General features: G+C 37.4%; 3 protein-coding genes across 8 annotated transcripts in view; 1 reads left to right on the plus strand and 2 right to left on the minus strand.

The window, feature by feature from the left end:
* Positions 1-119: 119 nt before the first annotated feature.
* Rab3 (RAS oncogene family member Rab3) lies at positions 120-9,408 on the plus strand. Its single transcript, XM_018105750.3, has 5 exons — positions 120-311; positions 5,328-5,561; positions 7,054-7,172; positions 7,241-7,412; positions 7,473-9,408. The coding sequence occupies exons 2-5, from the start codon at positions 5,337-5,339 to the stop codon at positions 7,617-7,619; spliced, it is 663 nt and encodes a 220-aa protein (XP_017961239.1). The 5' UTR covers positions 120-311; positions 5,328-5,336; the 3' UTR covers positions 7,620-9,408.
* On the minus strand, positions 3,111-5,237 carry CAH13 (Carbonic anhydrase 13). The gene has a single exon (XM_018105746.3). The coding sequence runs from the start codon at positions 4,953-4,955 to the stop codon at positions 3,336-3,338; it is 1,620 nt and encodes a 539-aa protein (XP_017961235.1). The 5' UTR covers positions 4,956-5,237; the 3' UTR covers positions 3,111-3,335.
* A 2,290-nt stretch (positions 9,409-11,698) lies between the features above and the next one.
* Positions 11,699-16,547, minus strand: part of stan (Protocadherin-like wing polarity protein stan) — a 45,875-nt gene continuing 41,026 nt past the window's right edge. Inside the window, exons 6-8 of one of the 6 annotated variants that reach the window (XR_016197199.1) lie at positions 15,652-15,994; positions 14,964-15,028; positions 11,699-13,054 (exon numbers count right to left, since the gene is read on the minus strand). Coding sequence is in view for 3 of the 6 variants with exons in the window: in XM_018105741.2 (XP_017961230.1) it covers positions 13,021-13,054; positions 14,964-15,028; positions 15,652-15,658 (106 nt within the window). In the remaining 3 variants the exon portion in view is untranslated. Of the gene's footprint in view, positions 13,055-14,963; positions 15,995-16,547 lie in introns of those variants that run through there. The other 5 variants (XM_018105741.2, XR_016197197.1, XR_016197198.1 and 2 more) reach the window with 5 other exon arrangements.

Here is a 16,547-nt window from a genome sequence, read left to right on the forward strand (position 1 = left end):
TGTATATGTGTGAAAAATAACAGAAAAGCGCTTACACCCACGCACACACAAGCACACGCATACGTCAACAAATATCAACAACAACAACCGCAGCAGCAGCGACAGCAGTTGGTCAGAAGGAACAGTCGCAGCACTTAAGGAATTACCCCAGGATCCGCAGGCATCCGGCGCAATACGAGCCCTCTCCCACACACACACACACACACACACACACATCCTTACACATACAGCCAGCAGCAGCTGCAACAACAAAGATAGAAGGAGACAGAGTGAGGAAAGAATAACCGCAAGAACCTCAAGACTAAGTCACAGTAAGTGCATTTGCATTGCCCGTAACAATAAGTATACGCCGCATGGCACTCATTACTTATGTACATATAAATATGTGTATGCATGTGTATGTGTATATTACATGCTAAACACACACACATACGCACTCCCATGCTGGACATGTCAACAACGATAAGGGGCAGAGGCAGACCGAGAACTCGCCGTGTTTTGTTATCAGCTTTTATTTAGTTCTTCTTCGTTTGTTTGTTTGGCCAGTTGCAGTTGGACGGCGAAAGTTGTCAATGCCAAATGCACGCAGTAAATGATTTTATTGCATTGTTGTGGCTTGATGGCTGCCACTGCCACCTGGTTGCACACACACACGCACACACACAATAACAATAGCAGCAGCAATAGCAATAGGTGAAGGCTAACTAAAAACTAAATCTGTTTAAACTTCCACACTTCCTCTATGTATGTATGTATTTCGTGTCCTTCAGATGACGTCAAATTGAAACTCTTTTGCCCATAGACAACTCTCGCAGTGATATCATTTCACATAATGATGGATTACAAGACCATCTCAACTTTTTAAATTGATTGATTGAGGAGCAGTCTCAAATGGCGAAGAATGTTAAGTTTGCTGTGCAGTCAGCAAGGCTTTAAAGAAATAGCTAGTTTTTGGTATTTTTAAGTACGTTTTGAAGCGCAGGATTGTATATAAATACTATATGTATGTTCATGCATACAATGTTTACATATTAATGTATGTATGTATATGTGTATGAGTGGTTATACATATTATTTTATAGCCTTTTTAAATTATTAAAAATTTTAACTGCTGCTGCTGCTGCAGAAACCCTTTAAATATTAAACAGCAAAGTGGTTAACATTAAATGTTATCGAAGCACTGTCGATATATTTTCCAATTTAAAACAAGCCTCCAACAGGCATCAATAAGAATTTATCTATGCCCAATTAGCGCGCTTTATGGGCAGTTATTGGCTGAATGAAAGCTTCAGGCTCTACACACTCACACCTACAAATTTCGCTACAAGCCTATTCTTGCCCAAATAGCCGAAAACTTTGAAATAGCCAACATTTTGATTGAGAAATTTACAACTTCTGTGCATAATTGAACAAATACACGCACCAATACAGACACACCTACCCACTCGAAGCCCACGCACACACACACACACACACACACTCTCACAGAGGCTACATTGTAGATAATAAATGTATCTGGCGTTTGGCATTTGCTTTGTGATATTCGATGCCGCAATTTGTTATCAATAATTGAAGAACAGGCCCACAGGTTATGCTGGCAATGGGCAACAGCTGCTTAATTGTTGTTTCACGGGGAGCTGCTTACAAATTTGAAACATGAAAGAACATCAGCAACAACAAAAACGACAACAGCAACAACAACAACAACGAACAGTAACAGTCAACCCTGTGTTGTGTATAAAAAAATCGATAATTACCAAGCGAACGAGGTCGGCGAGGCAGATAAAAAGCACGCAGCACGCTCTGATAACAGCCTGCACTTATTTACTTGAACATGACTGTCGCGCTGCTTGTCGTTGCCTGCTTGTGCATGTCTGTACACGCTGATGCCTGTCTTCGTGATGCGCCTCAAGAGCCTCTCAACAGCCGCCGACCCCGCTGCCAGCGCCGCCACTCACCGCTAGATGGAGCTGTGTCTTTTGCCAGGGGCCTTGACGATGACGGAAAGAACTTTTGATTTAAGCCACGAATGCGTGTGTGTGTGTGTGTGTTGGAAGTAAAATGTAGTAGTTGCTTGCACAAACAAATTATCGACACAATGTTGTGTGAATACCAAAGAAAAGTCACTCTTAACTCAATGTTGAAATAGCCAAAGCAGCTCGGCTCTTAGCTCTCCTCTCCTCTCCCGTATCTCTTTCCCTAAACACAAGGCTAAAAGTTTTTCAAGGCCAGGCTCGAGCTGATTGCCTTGTTGTCAGTCGAGGCGCTCTTTGAAATTTCATCATGACGTGACACTCATATTAAAGAACAGCTAATATTCATATATCCAGAGGGCGAAATTCACAAGGAATTGACAGGCGGCAGCTACAAAGACCAACTTTCTCTCTCTCTCTCTCTTTCTCTCTCTCTCTCTCTCTCTCTCTCTCTCTCTCTCTGTTCTCTTTCTATTTAAGGAAATATTCTACAAGTTGCTGTGGGGCTTGCCATTCGCAGAATCAACTGCGCAAATCCCTTAAGCCCGTCTGTTTGTGTTGAGCTTTAGATATTATTAAAATTGGTTTCAACTTACGTCTTTAAAGCCGTCCATTGATATACCATTTCTAGATTTGGCCATTTTGCACGAGCACTTGCAGATATGTACGTATGTGTGTAAAAACTGCCCGATTTGTAAACTTGCTGTATAGCGCTGTTGAGTATTGATTGTTTATAAAAGTAGATCAAATTGTGACTGTATCAAAGCAAAAAAAGCAATGAATGACATATAATAAAATGTGTAGAGGATGTTTGTCAGTATGTACATAAATATAACAGCACATTTCGTGCGTGTAATCGCCATAAACTGTCAAAATGTGGATCAATTCGCAGGCCTATCGCAGGCAGTCCACCTCTAGCAATTGTCAAGAACGTGAAATGGCCCGAGTATTATCAAATAATATGGCATGTAAAGCGAACCAAACTCTTTCATACCCTGTTTTACTGCCTTTCAGCTACAAATTATACTTTGGCGCATGTCAGCTTGGCCCCCAGAACCTAGGCAGCAGCTAATCCCCAATCTAAACGGCGCTCCAGGTGGCCTTTGGAGCACGCCAAGGCCAATAGGTTAATGCGGCTTTTGTTTATGCTTTTCGAATATGCAAACGCATTTTATTTAATGCACGCACAGACAATTCAATTACTTTACAATGTTCTGTGTGGGAGGGGACTGCCGCTGGGCAGAGTCGTCCACCTGCTGTTCCTCTGGCTGTATAAATATTCGCATACAAATTATGTACATACATATGCATATAAAAATAATGTAAATTAAAGAAACCAACACTTGGCCACGTGTCGGCGAGCTACTCGATCAGTTGCACCCTCGGTGCCGTGGCGGCACCAGCTGCCACGCCCACGCCCAGGCCATCGCCCATGCCGCACAAGGGCACTGCGCTGGACACAGCCAGCATCAGATCCTCGGCCTGCTCCAGCTGATAGTGTCCGTTGCACTTGCTGATCAGGCTGGTGTCGCCTTCGCTGCCAGTTTTCTCCAGGTTCCGGAAGGTCACGCCGTTGTTGCTCTTGTTGTTGGAGCTGAAGAAGGTGATGGAATTGGGGCAGCCCGATTGCAACGATGAGTGCTGCTCCTGCTGCTCCTGCTGTTGCGCATTGGCCGCTTTGTCGCGCTTGAGCACAGTGGTGCAGATGCTGGCACTGGAGCTGGTGGTTATGGTGGTGGTGGTGTCCAGCGTCTCGATCAGCTGCCCCTCATCGTCCGAGTTGGGAATTACAGTGGCCTTAATTTCGTGCACCTTGACCGCTTGCTGCAGCAGCTGTTGTTGCTGCTGCTGTTGCTGCTGCAGTAGCAGCTGCTGCTGTTGGTCCTGCTGCGACTGCGACTGCGCCTGCTCCTCGTCCAGCTCCTGCTGCTGCTGTTGCAGCACCTCGATGCGCATGCGCGCCAGCTGGCTGGCATCGTATGGACAGAAGTAGTTCAGATTGATGATCCGGTTGCCCAGCTGCTGCACGGGGCGTGAGTTGCGCGAAATGGGCGTGACGCCGTCGGCGCTGAGCAGCTGGCGAAAGTGACGCAGCTGAAAGTCGCTGATGGCCAGCGACTCCGGAAAGATGAACCACTCGGTGCCCTGGTAGCACGGCGGCTGTGTCAGCGAACCACCGTAGCTGTAGAAGCCCGTGCGAAACGGATAGATCAGATAGGAGAGCGGAAAGGGCGGGACGTGCACACGCTTGCCGGGCTGCTGCACCAGCTTCAGGTTCTGCATGAGTGGATCCAGAAACGGATTGTGGGCGGACAGCTCAAAGACGTAGGCGATCATCAGCAGATCGTAGCTGCTCGTGCTGTTGCGACGCACCGAGGCCCCGGTGCGATGCAGCACCTGCATCTCGAGCGGAAACTTGCGATGATTGAGCGTGTGCTCGGAGCCCTCGCTGTTCGACCAGCCCCAGTGGAAGCAGAGCTCCACAAAGGTGTAGCTGGCCAGCAGATCGGCACCGCTGATGGTCGGCACATTGCTGCGAAACTGGGCGCGCAGCAGGAGCGTCTGTCCGGTGTTCTCCAGCACAATGCTGGCGGGCAGCTCGTCGTAGTGATTCCAGTTGAGCAGCTCGCGTATGGCCAGACGCTGCACCACCTGCTCGTCAATGTTGACCGGACTCTGATTGATCACCGACTGGGTCCAGGTGTGCGGCCCGTGCATCATGGTATAGTCAAAGCTGCCGGCCACGCCCTTGACGCCATTGCGCCACCAATGTGAGAAGGGATAGAGTCTGCTGAAGCTCTGGAAACGTTCGCGCAGCTCCTCGCCCAGTTCCTTGCGCAGCTGCTCGTCCGCCTGATTGAAGAAGCTGAGCAGCAGACAGACGCCGGTGGCTATCAGCGGATGCTGCCAGGCCTGGCCGAGCAGCAGGCCAATGCCCTGGGCCAGCCAACTGACCAGCATGCCCAGCGTGGTATCGAACATGGTCGTCTCCGGGTCCAAATCTCCGAATGGTGTACAGAAAGCGAAATTCAAAACGATAAAAAACGAGCAAAAACAAGAAGCGAAACACCAATGGGCGGTGCTCAGAAATTTAATTTAAATTCAGACTGATTTTGAATAGAGAATGGAGTTTTTTCTACATATATATATATGAATATATATGTATATGTACATACATATATAGACATATATGTATATATGTATATATATATATATATTTGAACTGAAGTCGAGCAGCAATTGTTGCTAGTGTTAAACTGTCGCTGCGAATAATGTTTCTCTCGACATTCGAGTTTTGCTGTAACAAATTCCAGGCTAAGCTGATCCAACTGAACACATCTGAATCCCTTACAGCACGCAATTATGGCAGGCGGCGGGGATCCCAAGTGGCAGAAGGATGCGGCCGATCAGAATTTCGACTACATGTTCAAGCTCCTCATCATCGGCAACTCCAGTGTGGGCAAGACAAGTTTTCTCTTTCGCTACGCGGACGATAGCTTCACATCGGCGTTTGTCTCCACCGTGGGCATTGACTTCAAGGTGAAGACCGTCTTCCGCCACGACAAGCGCGTCAAGCTGCAGATTTGGGTAAGTCCAGCAGGAAGCGAAAACTGATTAACCTAAGTCTTTTTTTTATTAAAAGCAAACGCAATTAGTGTAGCTCATTTTGGTTCTGATGGCATTGAGGCTATTCAGGAGTGGACCAGCTCTTTAAGCTAATCTTTGTCTTCAGCCAGCTCTGTTTTGACTATCGTATATTCTGGTTCCTTAATATATTAGATAAATAGACGTAAAAGGAATCTAACTGATATTATAAGCGTACTACATTCAGATCTCTCATATTTATCTATGTTAGACAAAGTCCTACTAAGCTATAGGCTTTATTCTCTTTATTATTTATTTATTCATGGATCAAATGGCTGGAACGGAAGTATTAGATTTGACTGAATTGTTATGAGGGTTAACAAGGAAGTAAGCTTTTGAGACATGGCGCATTTACTTAGTATATTGCCTATTTGAGCTTGGATTATTTACTAAGACAAACCCACCTACCTTAACCGTACCAATCTTGGCAAGGAATCTTAGATTTATCATAAGAATTATTCTTAGCTTAAATCTTACTCTTAAAACTTAATTTCCCTCGCTATTTCTCACGCTCAATGGAGCTTAGTTATAATTATTAATTGACCTCAGTTTCGTTACAGACGAAAATCAGTAGAAAACTTCTTATCAACTGTTCCGCACTTATCAAAAGGCAATTTCTATAAATATTTAAGCGTGCAGTCCAATTAGTTAGTTTAGCTCTGAGCTAGATGAAAGGCACTAAAAAGGCGCAAAGATCTCTCAGCTGAATCGCATACAATTAAATATGAAAAGCGAAAAGCGCCCACACACACAGCCATACATACATATATATGTATGTATTCGTAGCTATTCAGCTATTCAAGCTATTCAGTTATTCAGTTATGCAGCTATTCAGCAATTATTTAGCTAATTGCTAATTGAAAATCCTTACAGAGACATTCTCTTTTTAAGCCATACCCTGAATTATTTGAAAATCAAAATGGGCTTCCAATTGAAAGTCAATGTATGAAAAAGTGTTGCATACTTATGCGGGCCAAACACAAAAGTAAATGTGGCACAGTTGCTAATGCGACAAGTTGGCTCACAATTAACACAGATAAAGATAGGAAGAACAAGGCAGAGAGAGGGAGAAAGAGAGAGGGAGGTAGACAGAGAGAGAGAGAGGGGCAGCTCTATTGATTGCCGAGAGCTGTGTCTATTTTGGCATCAATGTCATTGAGCGACTGCCTCGTTGCAGGGGCAACAAGTTTTACAGGTGAGCGCACGGCGAAGTGTTCCCACACGACCACAGCTATGTGCATACATTAATGTGTGTGTGTGTGTGTGTGTGTGATGTGTGTGGGCAGCACTAATTGCGTTTGCGTTTGCGTTTTATGCACATGACATGTAAATGTAACACATAGACCTTACCTCACTGACCATAACGTTTGCTTTCCTCTCTGTGTCTATGTCTATGTTCTGTGTGTGTGTGTGCGTGTGTCCTTCTGGGCAACAGGATACGGCTGGGCAGGAGCGTTACCGCACCATAACCACAGCCTACTACCGCGGCGCCATGGGTTTCATTCTGATGTATGATGTCACCAACGAGGACAGCTTCAACTCTGTGCAGGACTGGTGCGTCTGTGTGTGTGTGTGCGTTTAATGAATTGATATGCTGATAGGGGTAATTTTCTTTTTTTCAGGGTGACACAAATCAAGACGTACTCGTGGGACAACGCTCAGGTCATATTGGTGGGCAACAAATGCGACATGGAGGACCAGCGCGTGATAAGCTTCGAGCGCGGTCGTCAATTGGCCGATCAGCTGGGCGTTGAGTTCTTTGAGACGTCGGCCAAGGAGAATGTGAATGTTAAGGTAAGTGCGCATATTATATCAGATATATGGATATACTGATCCCGATCCACTGTACCACAGGCTGTCTTCGAGCGTCTGGTGGATATTATATGCGACAAGATGTCCGAGAGCTTAGATGCAGATCCAACGTTAGTCGGCGGCAACCAGAAGGGACAGCGCTTGACGGATCAGCCGCAGGGCACGCCCAATGCCAATTGTAATTGTTAAACGGAGACAATTAGTCGAATGTTATAGACAAAAAACAAAATGAAGTAACTAACTAGCCTACACACACATAGACACCCACACACACACACCTATACACGCAGTACAGTTACAATTTGAACAAAAAAAGTTTGGGTAGCGCAGCAAATGAGATGCAAAAACTTATAGAGGAAATGAATAGAAGAGTAACACCCATATATATATATCTATATATGTATATACCAACATATATATTTACCATTGATTTGCATGTATTTGAACTATAACAGTGTTTGCAGCATATTTGTTGAGATTGTGTATTTGAAATGAGGAAGTTGAGGGGAGTTCGTTTTCAACGGAGAAAACCAAATAAACAAGAATTAACATGTTTACATACTTTCAATGTGCTTACTGAGAAATGTTGCTAATTTGTCAATGTGTTGTGTGTAAAGAAAACGAGTCGATAAACGATACCGATAAACGATAATGATAATGTTAACGATAACAATAACTCATGTCTAAGCGGCATAGAATTGGGCACTAATTAAATATGCACAATTTTGTGCTATATACATATATATATATATATATGAATATATAAATAAATATATATTTTCCAAGATTTTTCCCATTTCCTTTTCGCTGTACTCTAAAAACATAAAACTCGAACTCAGCAGTATTTAGACGATCTTTCCTTTATCTAGTGTGTTTCATTTATGAATTTTCTATGTACATACGCTGGCAGCTTGGAAAAATCAGTCAGTAAATGAGAATTGAAAGAAAATTGCAGCATTAACGCACAAAGCTAGCGGATTGGTGAAATTAAACATAAAATGCAAACACTTACATACATATACATATACATATACATATATATACTATATATTCATTATGAACTAACTAGTTTTCACACACACACACACACACAAACACAACTGTACGCGTTGTATATGCATTAATGGGCAAGGCTATAGTCGATGATGAAGTTCATTATTATAATTATTATTATGTATGTATGTATTTATGTAGTGAAATTAAACAATTTTAATGTGTTGCGTATTATAAATGAAATTAAATATTATACATATATAAATATACATATACCATATGAGAAAACTAAAGCAAAAAAAAGAAGAAGAACTCTAAATGAAACGGCATCCAAAACTTTTCACTTTTGTTTTACTTGCTCAAAATGTTCATTTCGAAGCGAATTTATTTGTGTAGAACAGTTCGAGCGTGATTTTAACTGGATCTAGATATGCACTATATGCATACATATATATAGATATGTATTTGTATATATAGTGTATATATATTCTGTCAGATCTAGCGTAAACCGAGAGACTGCCTTTACTTTCTCAACGCACAAAAAAAACTTTTTCTGATTTGTTTTTTTGCTATCAATATTTTCAGCATTTTTCAATTGCAAATTGACGAATTGTAACCCACCGTGCGTTGACTGCACAGTGCAACAAAACCACACACACAAACACACACACACAGACACAGACACAGATATTGGTGCATTTAATTTAAATGAATTACAAATTAAACTAAACTTAACTGAACTTGAATTTTTGATATGCACACGAAATAAACAATTTCTTCAGCTTAAATAATTTGAATTTCTACTAAACGAGAATCGATCAATTCTTTTTTGTGAATGCCAGCTGACTTTGAGATATAAATATTATTAAATATATATATATATATACATATAGAATATATACATGCATGTAAAAAATGATAAACAATTTTGTATAGCTAAAACGTAATGCTGAAAATTAAAAAAACAAAAACGAAAAACTAAAAACAATTATGTGAAATTGCTCGTAATTTGCAGAGTTTCAATTGAGAAATTAATTAAAAGGCATATCGCTGTATTATAAATACCCCCCTCCTGCTCCTCCTCCTCCTCCAACACCAACACCTCAAGGAATATTTACAAAACAGTTGCACAACGAGATGCAGAGCCAGAGTGTCTATCAGATACATGTTGAACCAAAGTATCTATCAGATACATGTTAAACTATTTGTTTCGGTGTAACTAGAATTGTGAATGCCTTTGCAGCAGCTTCGTTATCAGATTTTAGCTGTTTGTTTTTTGTGTACTATATTCAGATAACAGATAAACGGCATTATCTCTCTCTATATATTGTATGTATACCCTATGCGAATATTGTGAATGTATGCTTATAGCCCAAACAAACTGACAAAAACCAAAACGTCAATACTAAATATTGTTACCAAATTGCATAAAATTAAAGAAAAGATAAGATAAGAAAAGAAAAGGAAAAACTTGCGCTACATTGTTGTCATTTCTAATCCAATAAAGAACAAAATATTAAAATTATACTCAAAAAACATGAAGAAGAATTGCATAATTATTTCGTCATAATCAACAATTATTTGTTCAACTAATAAAAAATTAAAAATAATAATAATAATAATAATAGTATTTAAATGAGATATAAACATGAAATGCCCCATTAGAAAATGTATACAAGAAGAAGAAGAATAGCTGAATACAAGAATGGTTTTTAAATATATATAACATATATATATTATATATATATGTATATGTACTGATGCATACTTATGAGAATATTGTGTGCATACACAAGCACATACATACATACTACATGCACACACATACTCACGTATATGCGACTGCGAGTATTAGAAACAAGCTTATAGTACTTCACACACACACACACACACACACACACACACACACACACACACACACACACACACACACACACACACACACACACACACACACACACACACTCACATACTCACACTCACACATGCATATATATGTATATATATATTGTGTATACGTGAACCATGTGCATATGTATTTGGGTTTATTCAACAACAATTTAGACAACAAATAATAAACTATTTATGCGTGCATAAATGATAAACAAACAAATAACAATAATGGATAATATTGAAAGTATTAAAATGAATAAACGTAAAAAAAAATTCAAAATATGAAAAAAAACTAAGTGAACTTTGTTTTATTTGAGATGCACGATGACATTATTTATCAGGAAGGAAAGGATCGCAAGGACGAGCTGCTCCAAGATGAATGATTAAAGAAAGAATTCTTGTTCAGGAAGCGCGATTCCTGGAGTACTGCTTCAAGTATGATCTCATGATCTGCTTGTGGTCCATGATCAGATAAGTTATGCTATATATAAAATATATACTTTATATAAATTCATAATTATTATAGCTGTATCAGTAATAAATAGTAGATCATATCAGGAGTAAAAAATAGAGAGAGTTGAGGAAAGACTTCACTCTCTGGTGTAATAAACAATCATTTATATATATTTTATAATTTACACATTTTATTTAAATACACTCAAGTATTTGCAAATGTACATTTAAATATATCAATTCACATAATTATTGTTATCATTATTATATTTATAATTTTAGTTAAGCAATTTGAAACAATGGCATAACTCACATTGAAGAACAGCAGCGAGAGGCGATACGAGAAGCAAGGCAGAGATAAGTTAGACACAGGTTAAGCTATTTCCCATGGCCTAAGCAGCTTATCTATGCTTCTCGCTTATCAGATATTCGCTCACATCTGCTGCTCTTCTTCTTAGAGCTCAACTGAAAGTGATTTTCATTCAGTTGCGCTGATCCTCGCTTCGTTTCTCGCTTCGCTTCTCGCTTCACTTCTCGCTTCGCTTCTCGCTTGGTTAATTAAGAATTTATTGCAGGCAGCTTAAATAGATTTCTTTTGGTATTTTAGCCACACAAATTATTTTCTCTATTATTATTTTTCTTTTAATTTTTGCACAGACACAAAAACTGTTGCTAGCTACAATTAATTTTTTTTTATTTTATTATATATTTGTGTTTCAAAGCATTATGTAATTCATATTTATATAGACATTTATTGCTGGATATGTGTATGTGTGTGTGTGTGTATTAGAGCTTATATCTTTTTATATAGACTTTGATCATGGTGCGTAGTATTTATGCGCTTCATATTCCACTTCTCTTTTTGTACATTTATTTTATTTTATTTCCATTTTAGGTTTATCTAATAAATGAATAAAAAGCTTTGTTTGTTTATTTTACCAGAACTCTTTCAATTTCCAACTAAATGGCAACGCGTGCAAATTAATTAATAATTTCATTTAGCATATTTTTCTTGTATTTATGTATTTATTTTGCATTTATATTTCATTGCATGAAAATGCGCTCAACTTGAACTAATTTGGCATAATAAGCTCTACAGAATTATGAGGCACACGAATTTTTTTGTTTCATTTTCATTTTCGCTAAAACTCGGCGAGAACATAAAAAACGAACGGAAATACATGAAATGCGTATGTGATGGAGTAAAGTTCAGCTGTATGCGACTTGTGGATACCCTGTAAAGGGCTATTGCAAGGGCATGAAGTATAAACAAGCTTAGTTTAGATTTTGTTTTTTTTTTTTTTTTTTTTTATTGTAGCATATATTTTGATATCTATATTCAGGATATTCATGAATAGAACTCATTTTTGCTCTACTATTGCTGAATGAACAAATATGTATGTATATATCATTAAATCTGTGTTTGTATATATAAATTTATATGTCTTTACAGGGTATATTATACCCTAGCTGCATTTGCCATCTGGGCCAGTTTTATATATATAGTTATTTATTTTCTATATAGCTGAACTGCTGAATACCCTTTCTTAATAATTATTTGACCATTTTTAAGTCTGTGTGTATGTGTGTGTGTGTGTGTGTATGTTGAGCCATGTTGAAGCATTTCTTAAATATAAGAAAATTCACAAAACAAATGCATAAAATCAGTCTGAGTTTTATTTAATACACATATTAAGTATACGTAAGTATATATAAACTTATAAACATATACATACATATATGAATATATTTACATGTATATATGTATATTCCACATATACATATGCATATATATTCACTGCGTATGCACATAGGAGCTAAGTAAATGCTGAAATTATGAACTATACGAATTTATATATGTATATATAAATTAATATAATTGTAATATATATAAATGTTGCAGTTGTTGTTTTGTTCTTGTATAAATTAAGTTAAATGCTAAAAAATATATATTCGGTATATATCTATATATATATGTTTATATGTATGTGTATGCATTGCTGCTATGGTATGTACAGGGTATTTGTGGGTCTGTCTCTGTCTTTGTCTCTGTCTCTGTGTGGCCAGCGAATACAATAAATTATTCAAGTGTTTCCAGCTTCATTTAAATGTAATTAGTTTGCCTCTTGAATTGGGGCTTGCGTCTGATGGTTGCAAACTGATTTGTTGCACGTTGCTGTTGTAGTTGTTGCTGTTGTAGCTGTTGCTGTTGCAACTTCAGTTGCTGCCGCTTTGCTGCTGGTGGCAGTCGTCACACTGTAGTCTCATCATCATCAATATTCCGCCTGTGTCGAAAGAAATTTCACGCAAATCTATTAATTTATTTTTTTTTTTCAATGAATTTACATACATTTATAGTTGTTGTATTTATTTGGCCAAATTATGCTAGTTGCATGCACTCTAAATAGATAAACGCTTGCATACATTAACTACATTAGCGAATTTCATGCCAAAGAGCTGAATTCGATTTAATTTCAATGGCCAAAACAAAATTAAAATAAACATTTATGAAAAATAAATTGAGTTTTTATGCAAAATTACGTGAAATGTTTTATTTATACATATATAAGCGTGTGTGTGTGTGTGTGAATGAGTTTGCATGTGTGTAAGTTTATATAATCTGTTGTGTGTGTGTGTGTGTGTGTGTGCGTGTCTCAACTAGTTAGCCGTATTTATGTTTAATTTATGGCCAACAGCTGCCGCTGGCTAAAATAGCTAATTTTATCAAAATTAAAATATGCTAAATATTTTGTCAGCTAAATTTCGTATAAGTGAAAAAACACTTTTCATATTTATGAATAATTAGTGTGAATAAATCGTATAGAAAATGTTGGGATTTGTTTAGTTATTGTTAGATTATTTAGCTAGTTAGTTATTTATGGCAATTATTATGGGCACTTTAATTAATCACAAAATATTCTTGCAGTTGGAGTTGATTGAATTAACGTTGATATTTATATAAGAATGTTTATTATTTTTATTCTAAACGAAATAGCGTATAGCTCTAATTTTCTTACATAAGTGTCTTTCACTCACACTTTGACAAAAAACTCAGAGATCAAAACGTTCACTTTGCTTCTTCAACGAGCTCGTTGGCGATCAGACGGAAGCCTTTATATACGTTCCCCGCTCTGGGGAAGCAATCGAATGAAGCAAAACTTCTATTGGTTATGCATGGGTATTTATGCATACTGACATGAATTTCTGACTTATTTGCGGACTCTCGCTGGGCGAATGAGCATCGTATCGCTCTCTAAACGATCTTCGTTAAAAGAGCATCAGCCGAATAGCTGAAAGCAAAGTGCTCAATAGAAAACGAAGCGAACCGAAGGCTGTTGCTCAGAGCATTAAGGCAGAGCAAGACATTTTGGGTATGATTTCTTCGGTTGAAGAAGAGAGGCTAGCAATTATATGAGAGCTATTATGCATGTATATTAGTAATTCATATGAGCTCAACTTTTAAGTGGTATATATGTAATATATATATATAATATATATATATATATAATTAATTTCTTTTCAGCTTTAGTTAATGCTCTAATGCAGCACATCATAAAAGTGTTGGGAATTATAAATTTAGCTGCAACCAATTTTTTTTTTAAATAATTTTTTCCAACATATACATATTTTTGAAAATTTTTATATATGTATATATTATATTATATATATTTTTTATGTTTTTATTTACTGCTAAAATCAGACAAAATTTAAGAAATTTTGTCTATTCTTTTAATAATAATTTTTATTTATTTATTAATTTTTTTTTAGTCTTTAGACTTGTTGCATAATTTATAGTTTCATACTTCAACATTTTTCAGACAAACTTTGCACAGCAACCAATATACTCTCTTTACTTGCGAAGCAAGTATTATCTATTCCAGCTGCAAGAATATTTTAACTTTGGCAAACCAAAGTTACTTTCCAATATAACTATACATATATACATATATTTTTGTTTATAAATATTTCCACAAGTCATGTTAAGTATACGCCTAGTGAGGGTAAACAATTTTAGCCATATTAAGTATACGCCTTCTGTACATAGCTTTAGGCTTTGCGATTAAATATTTATATTTTTAAACAGTTTTAATTAACAATTCAAAACTGGTGCAAACTCTAGTTTGTTTTTGTTTTTGTTATTGTTTTTCTGTTCTATAAATTGAATGGGTATTAATTATGTACATATCCTGATACCATATTGTTAGCGACCAGGGATAATGCTGCCTCTGCTGTCTGCGTTGCAGCCAAACAATGTCGTACTGTGAAAATATTGTTGTTGTTGTTGTTGTTGCAGTGTTGTTGTTGTTGTTGTTGTTTGTTATTGTTGTGATTGTTGCAAAGTAAATGAATTTCAATGATTGATGCCACACAGAAACTTGTTAAATACATTTGTTTTGTTTGCATTTTGTTTTTTGTTAAAAATAATGTGAAATGCATTCAAATTGCAAAATTACTAAAATCAAAATCAATAACAACAAATTAATTGTAAAAGCAAAATAAACAATTGATTTGCAATTTGTATTTTAATTCGATTTTCTTATTTACAATTAATTTCGAATTAAATTGAGCGCAAATCAATTTGCATTTTATTTACACGCATTAAATCCAAAGACACCAATTTTTATTCATTTATTTATTTTTGTTTTTGTGTAAGGTGTTAAGTGCAATAAAATTTCAATTGATTACCAAAAATAAACAAAAACAAAGAAAAAGCCAAGTAAAAGTTGAATGAAAATAAATCTCAATTTTATATACAACCACAAGGAAAAGAAAAATGATAGGAAAATGCGAATAGAAAACTTAAATGAAAATGAAATTGTGAGACGCTGTGATACGAATGATATTTGAAATATATGGAAAATGCAATTCGTTTGTGGTTTACCTCGGAGCTGTTGTTGTTGTTGTTGTTGTAGTTGTTGTAGCGAGTTGTCAATGTGTTTGTTGTTGTTGTTTTGAAATGTTTTTGTAGTGGTAGTAGTTGTTGTTGTTGTTCAAGTAAGACGCAATTGGCCGCCATTGTTATGCAATGCGTATGTGTGATTGTGTGTGTGTGTGTGAGTGTATGTGAGTGTATGTCAATTGTTGTTATATTCAACAAAGCACAAAGCAGTAGAGAGTTAGAGCGAGAGAGCATGTGTGTGTGTGAGAGAGAGAGAGCAAGTTGAAGAGAATAGAGAAGTGAAAGATAGTCAAATTAGATTTGCTTCAAACGTTCCCAGGACCAGCTGAAAGTTTCAATTATAAGTGTGTGTGTGTGTGTGTGTGGGAGAATGTATTCATGTGTGTGTGTGTATGGGTGTGTTCAGATTCGGATCATATTCATTTGCATTGTTTGTAGTTTTCATTGTAGTTTTGATAAACACATGAGGGCAAGGCGGAGGGCGGGAAAAAAATACAAGGAATACGATTTTTTTAGTTTTGTTGTTTATGTGTGTGTGTGTGTGTGTGTGTGTGTGTTTTCATGTGGTTTTTGTATGCCATAAAGCAAAGAGAATTAGAAACAAAAGAGCACAGATTAAAATGGAATAAAAACGTTGAAACGAATAATGAATTAAAGAAGAAGAAGAAGAAGACAATCGAAAAGAAAGCTTGAACCGCTAACTAAACGAAATGAAACGAACCGCACAAATTGCTAGACAAATGCGATGAATACGAATACCAATATGAATGGGAATACGAATACGAATACGAATACGGGTATGAGTATGAATACGAGTACGAGTATGAACTTGAGGGCGAATGAGTACGATTATGACGAGTACCTGGAGCAAATGAAAT

The sequence above is a fragment of the Drosophila navojoa genome, chromosome 5 (assembly GCF_054131105.1).
Source record: "Drosophila navojoa isolate 15081-1374.11 chromosome 5, UAZ_NAV_1.0, whole genome shotgun sequence".
Lineage (NCBI taxonomy): Eukaryota > Metazoa > Arthropoda > Insecta > Diptera > Drosophilidae > Drosophila > Drosophila navojoa.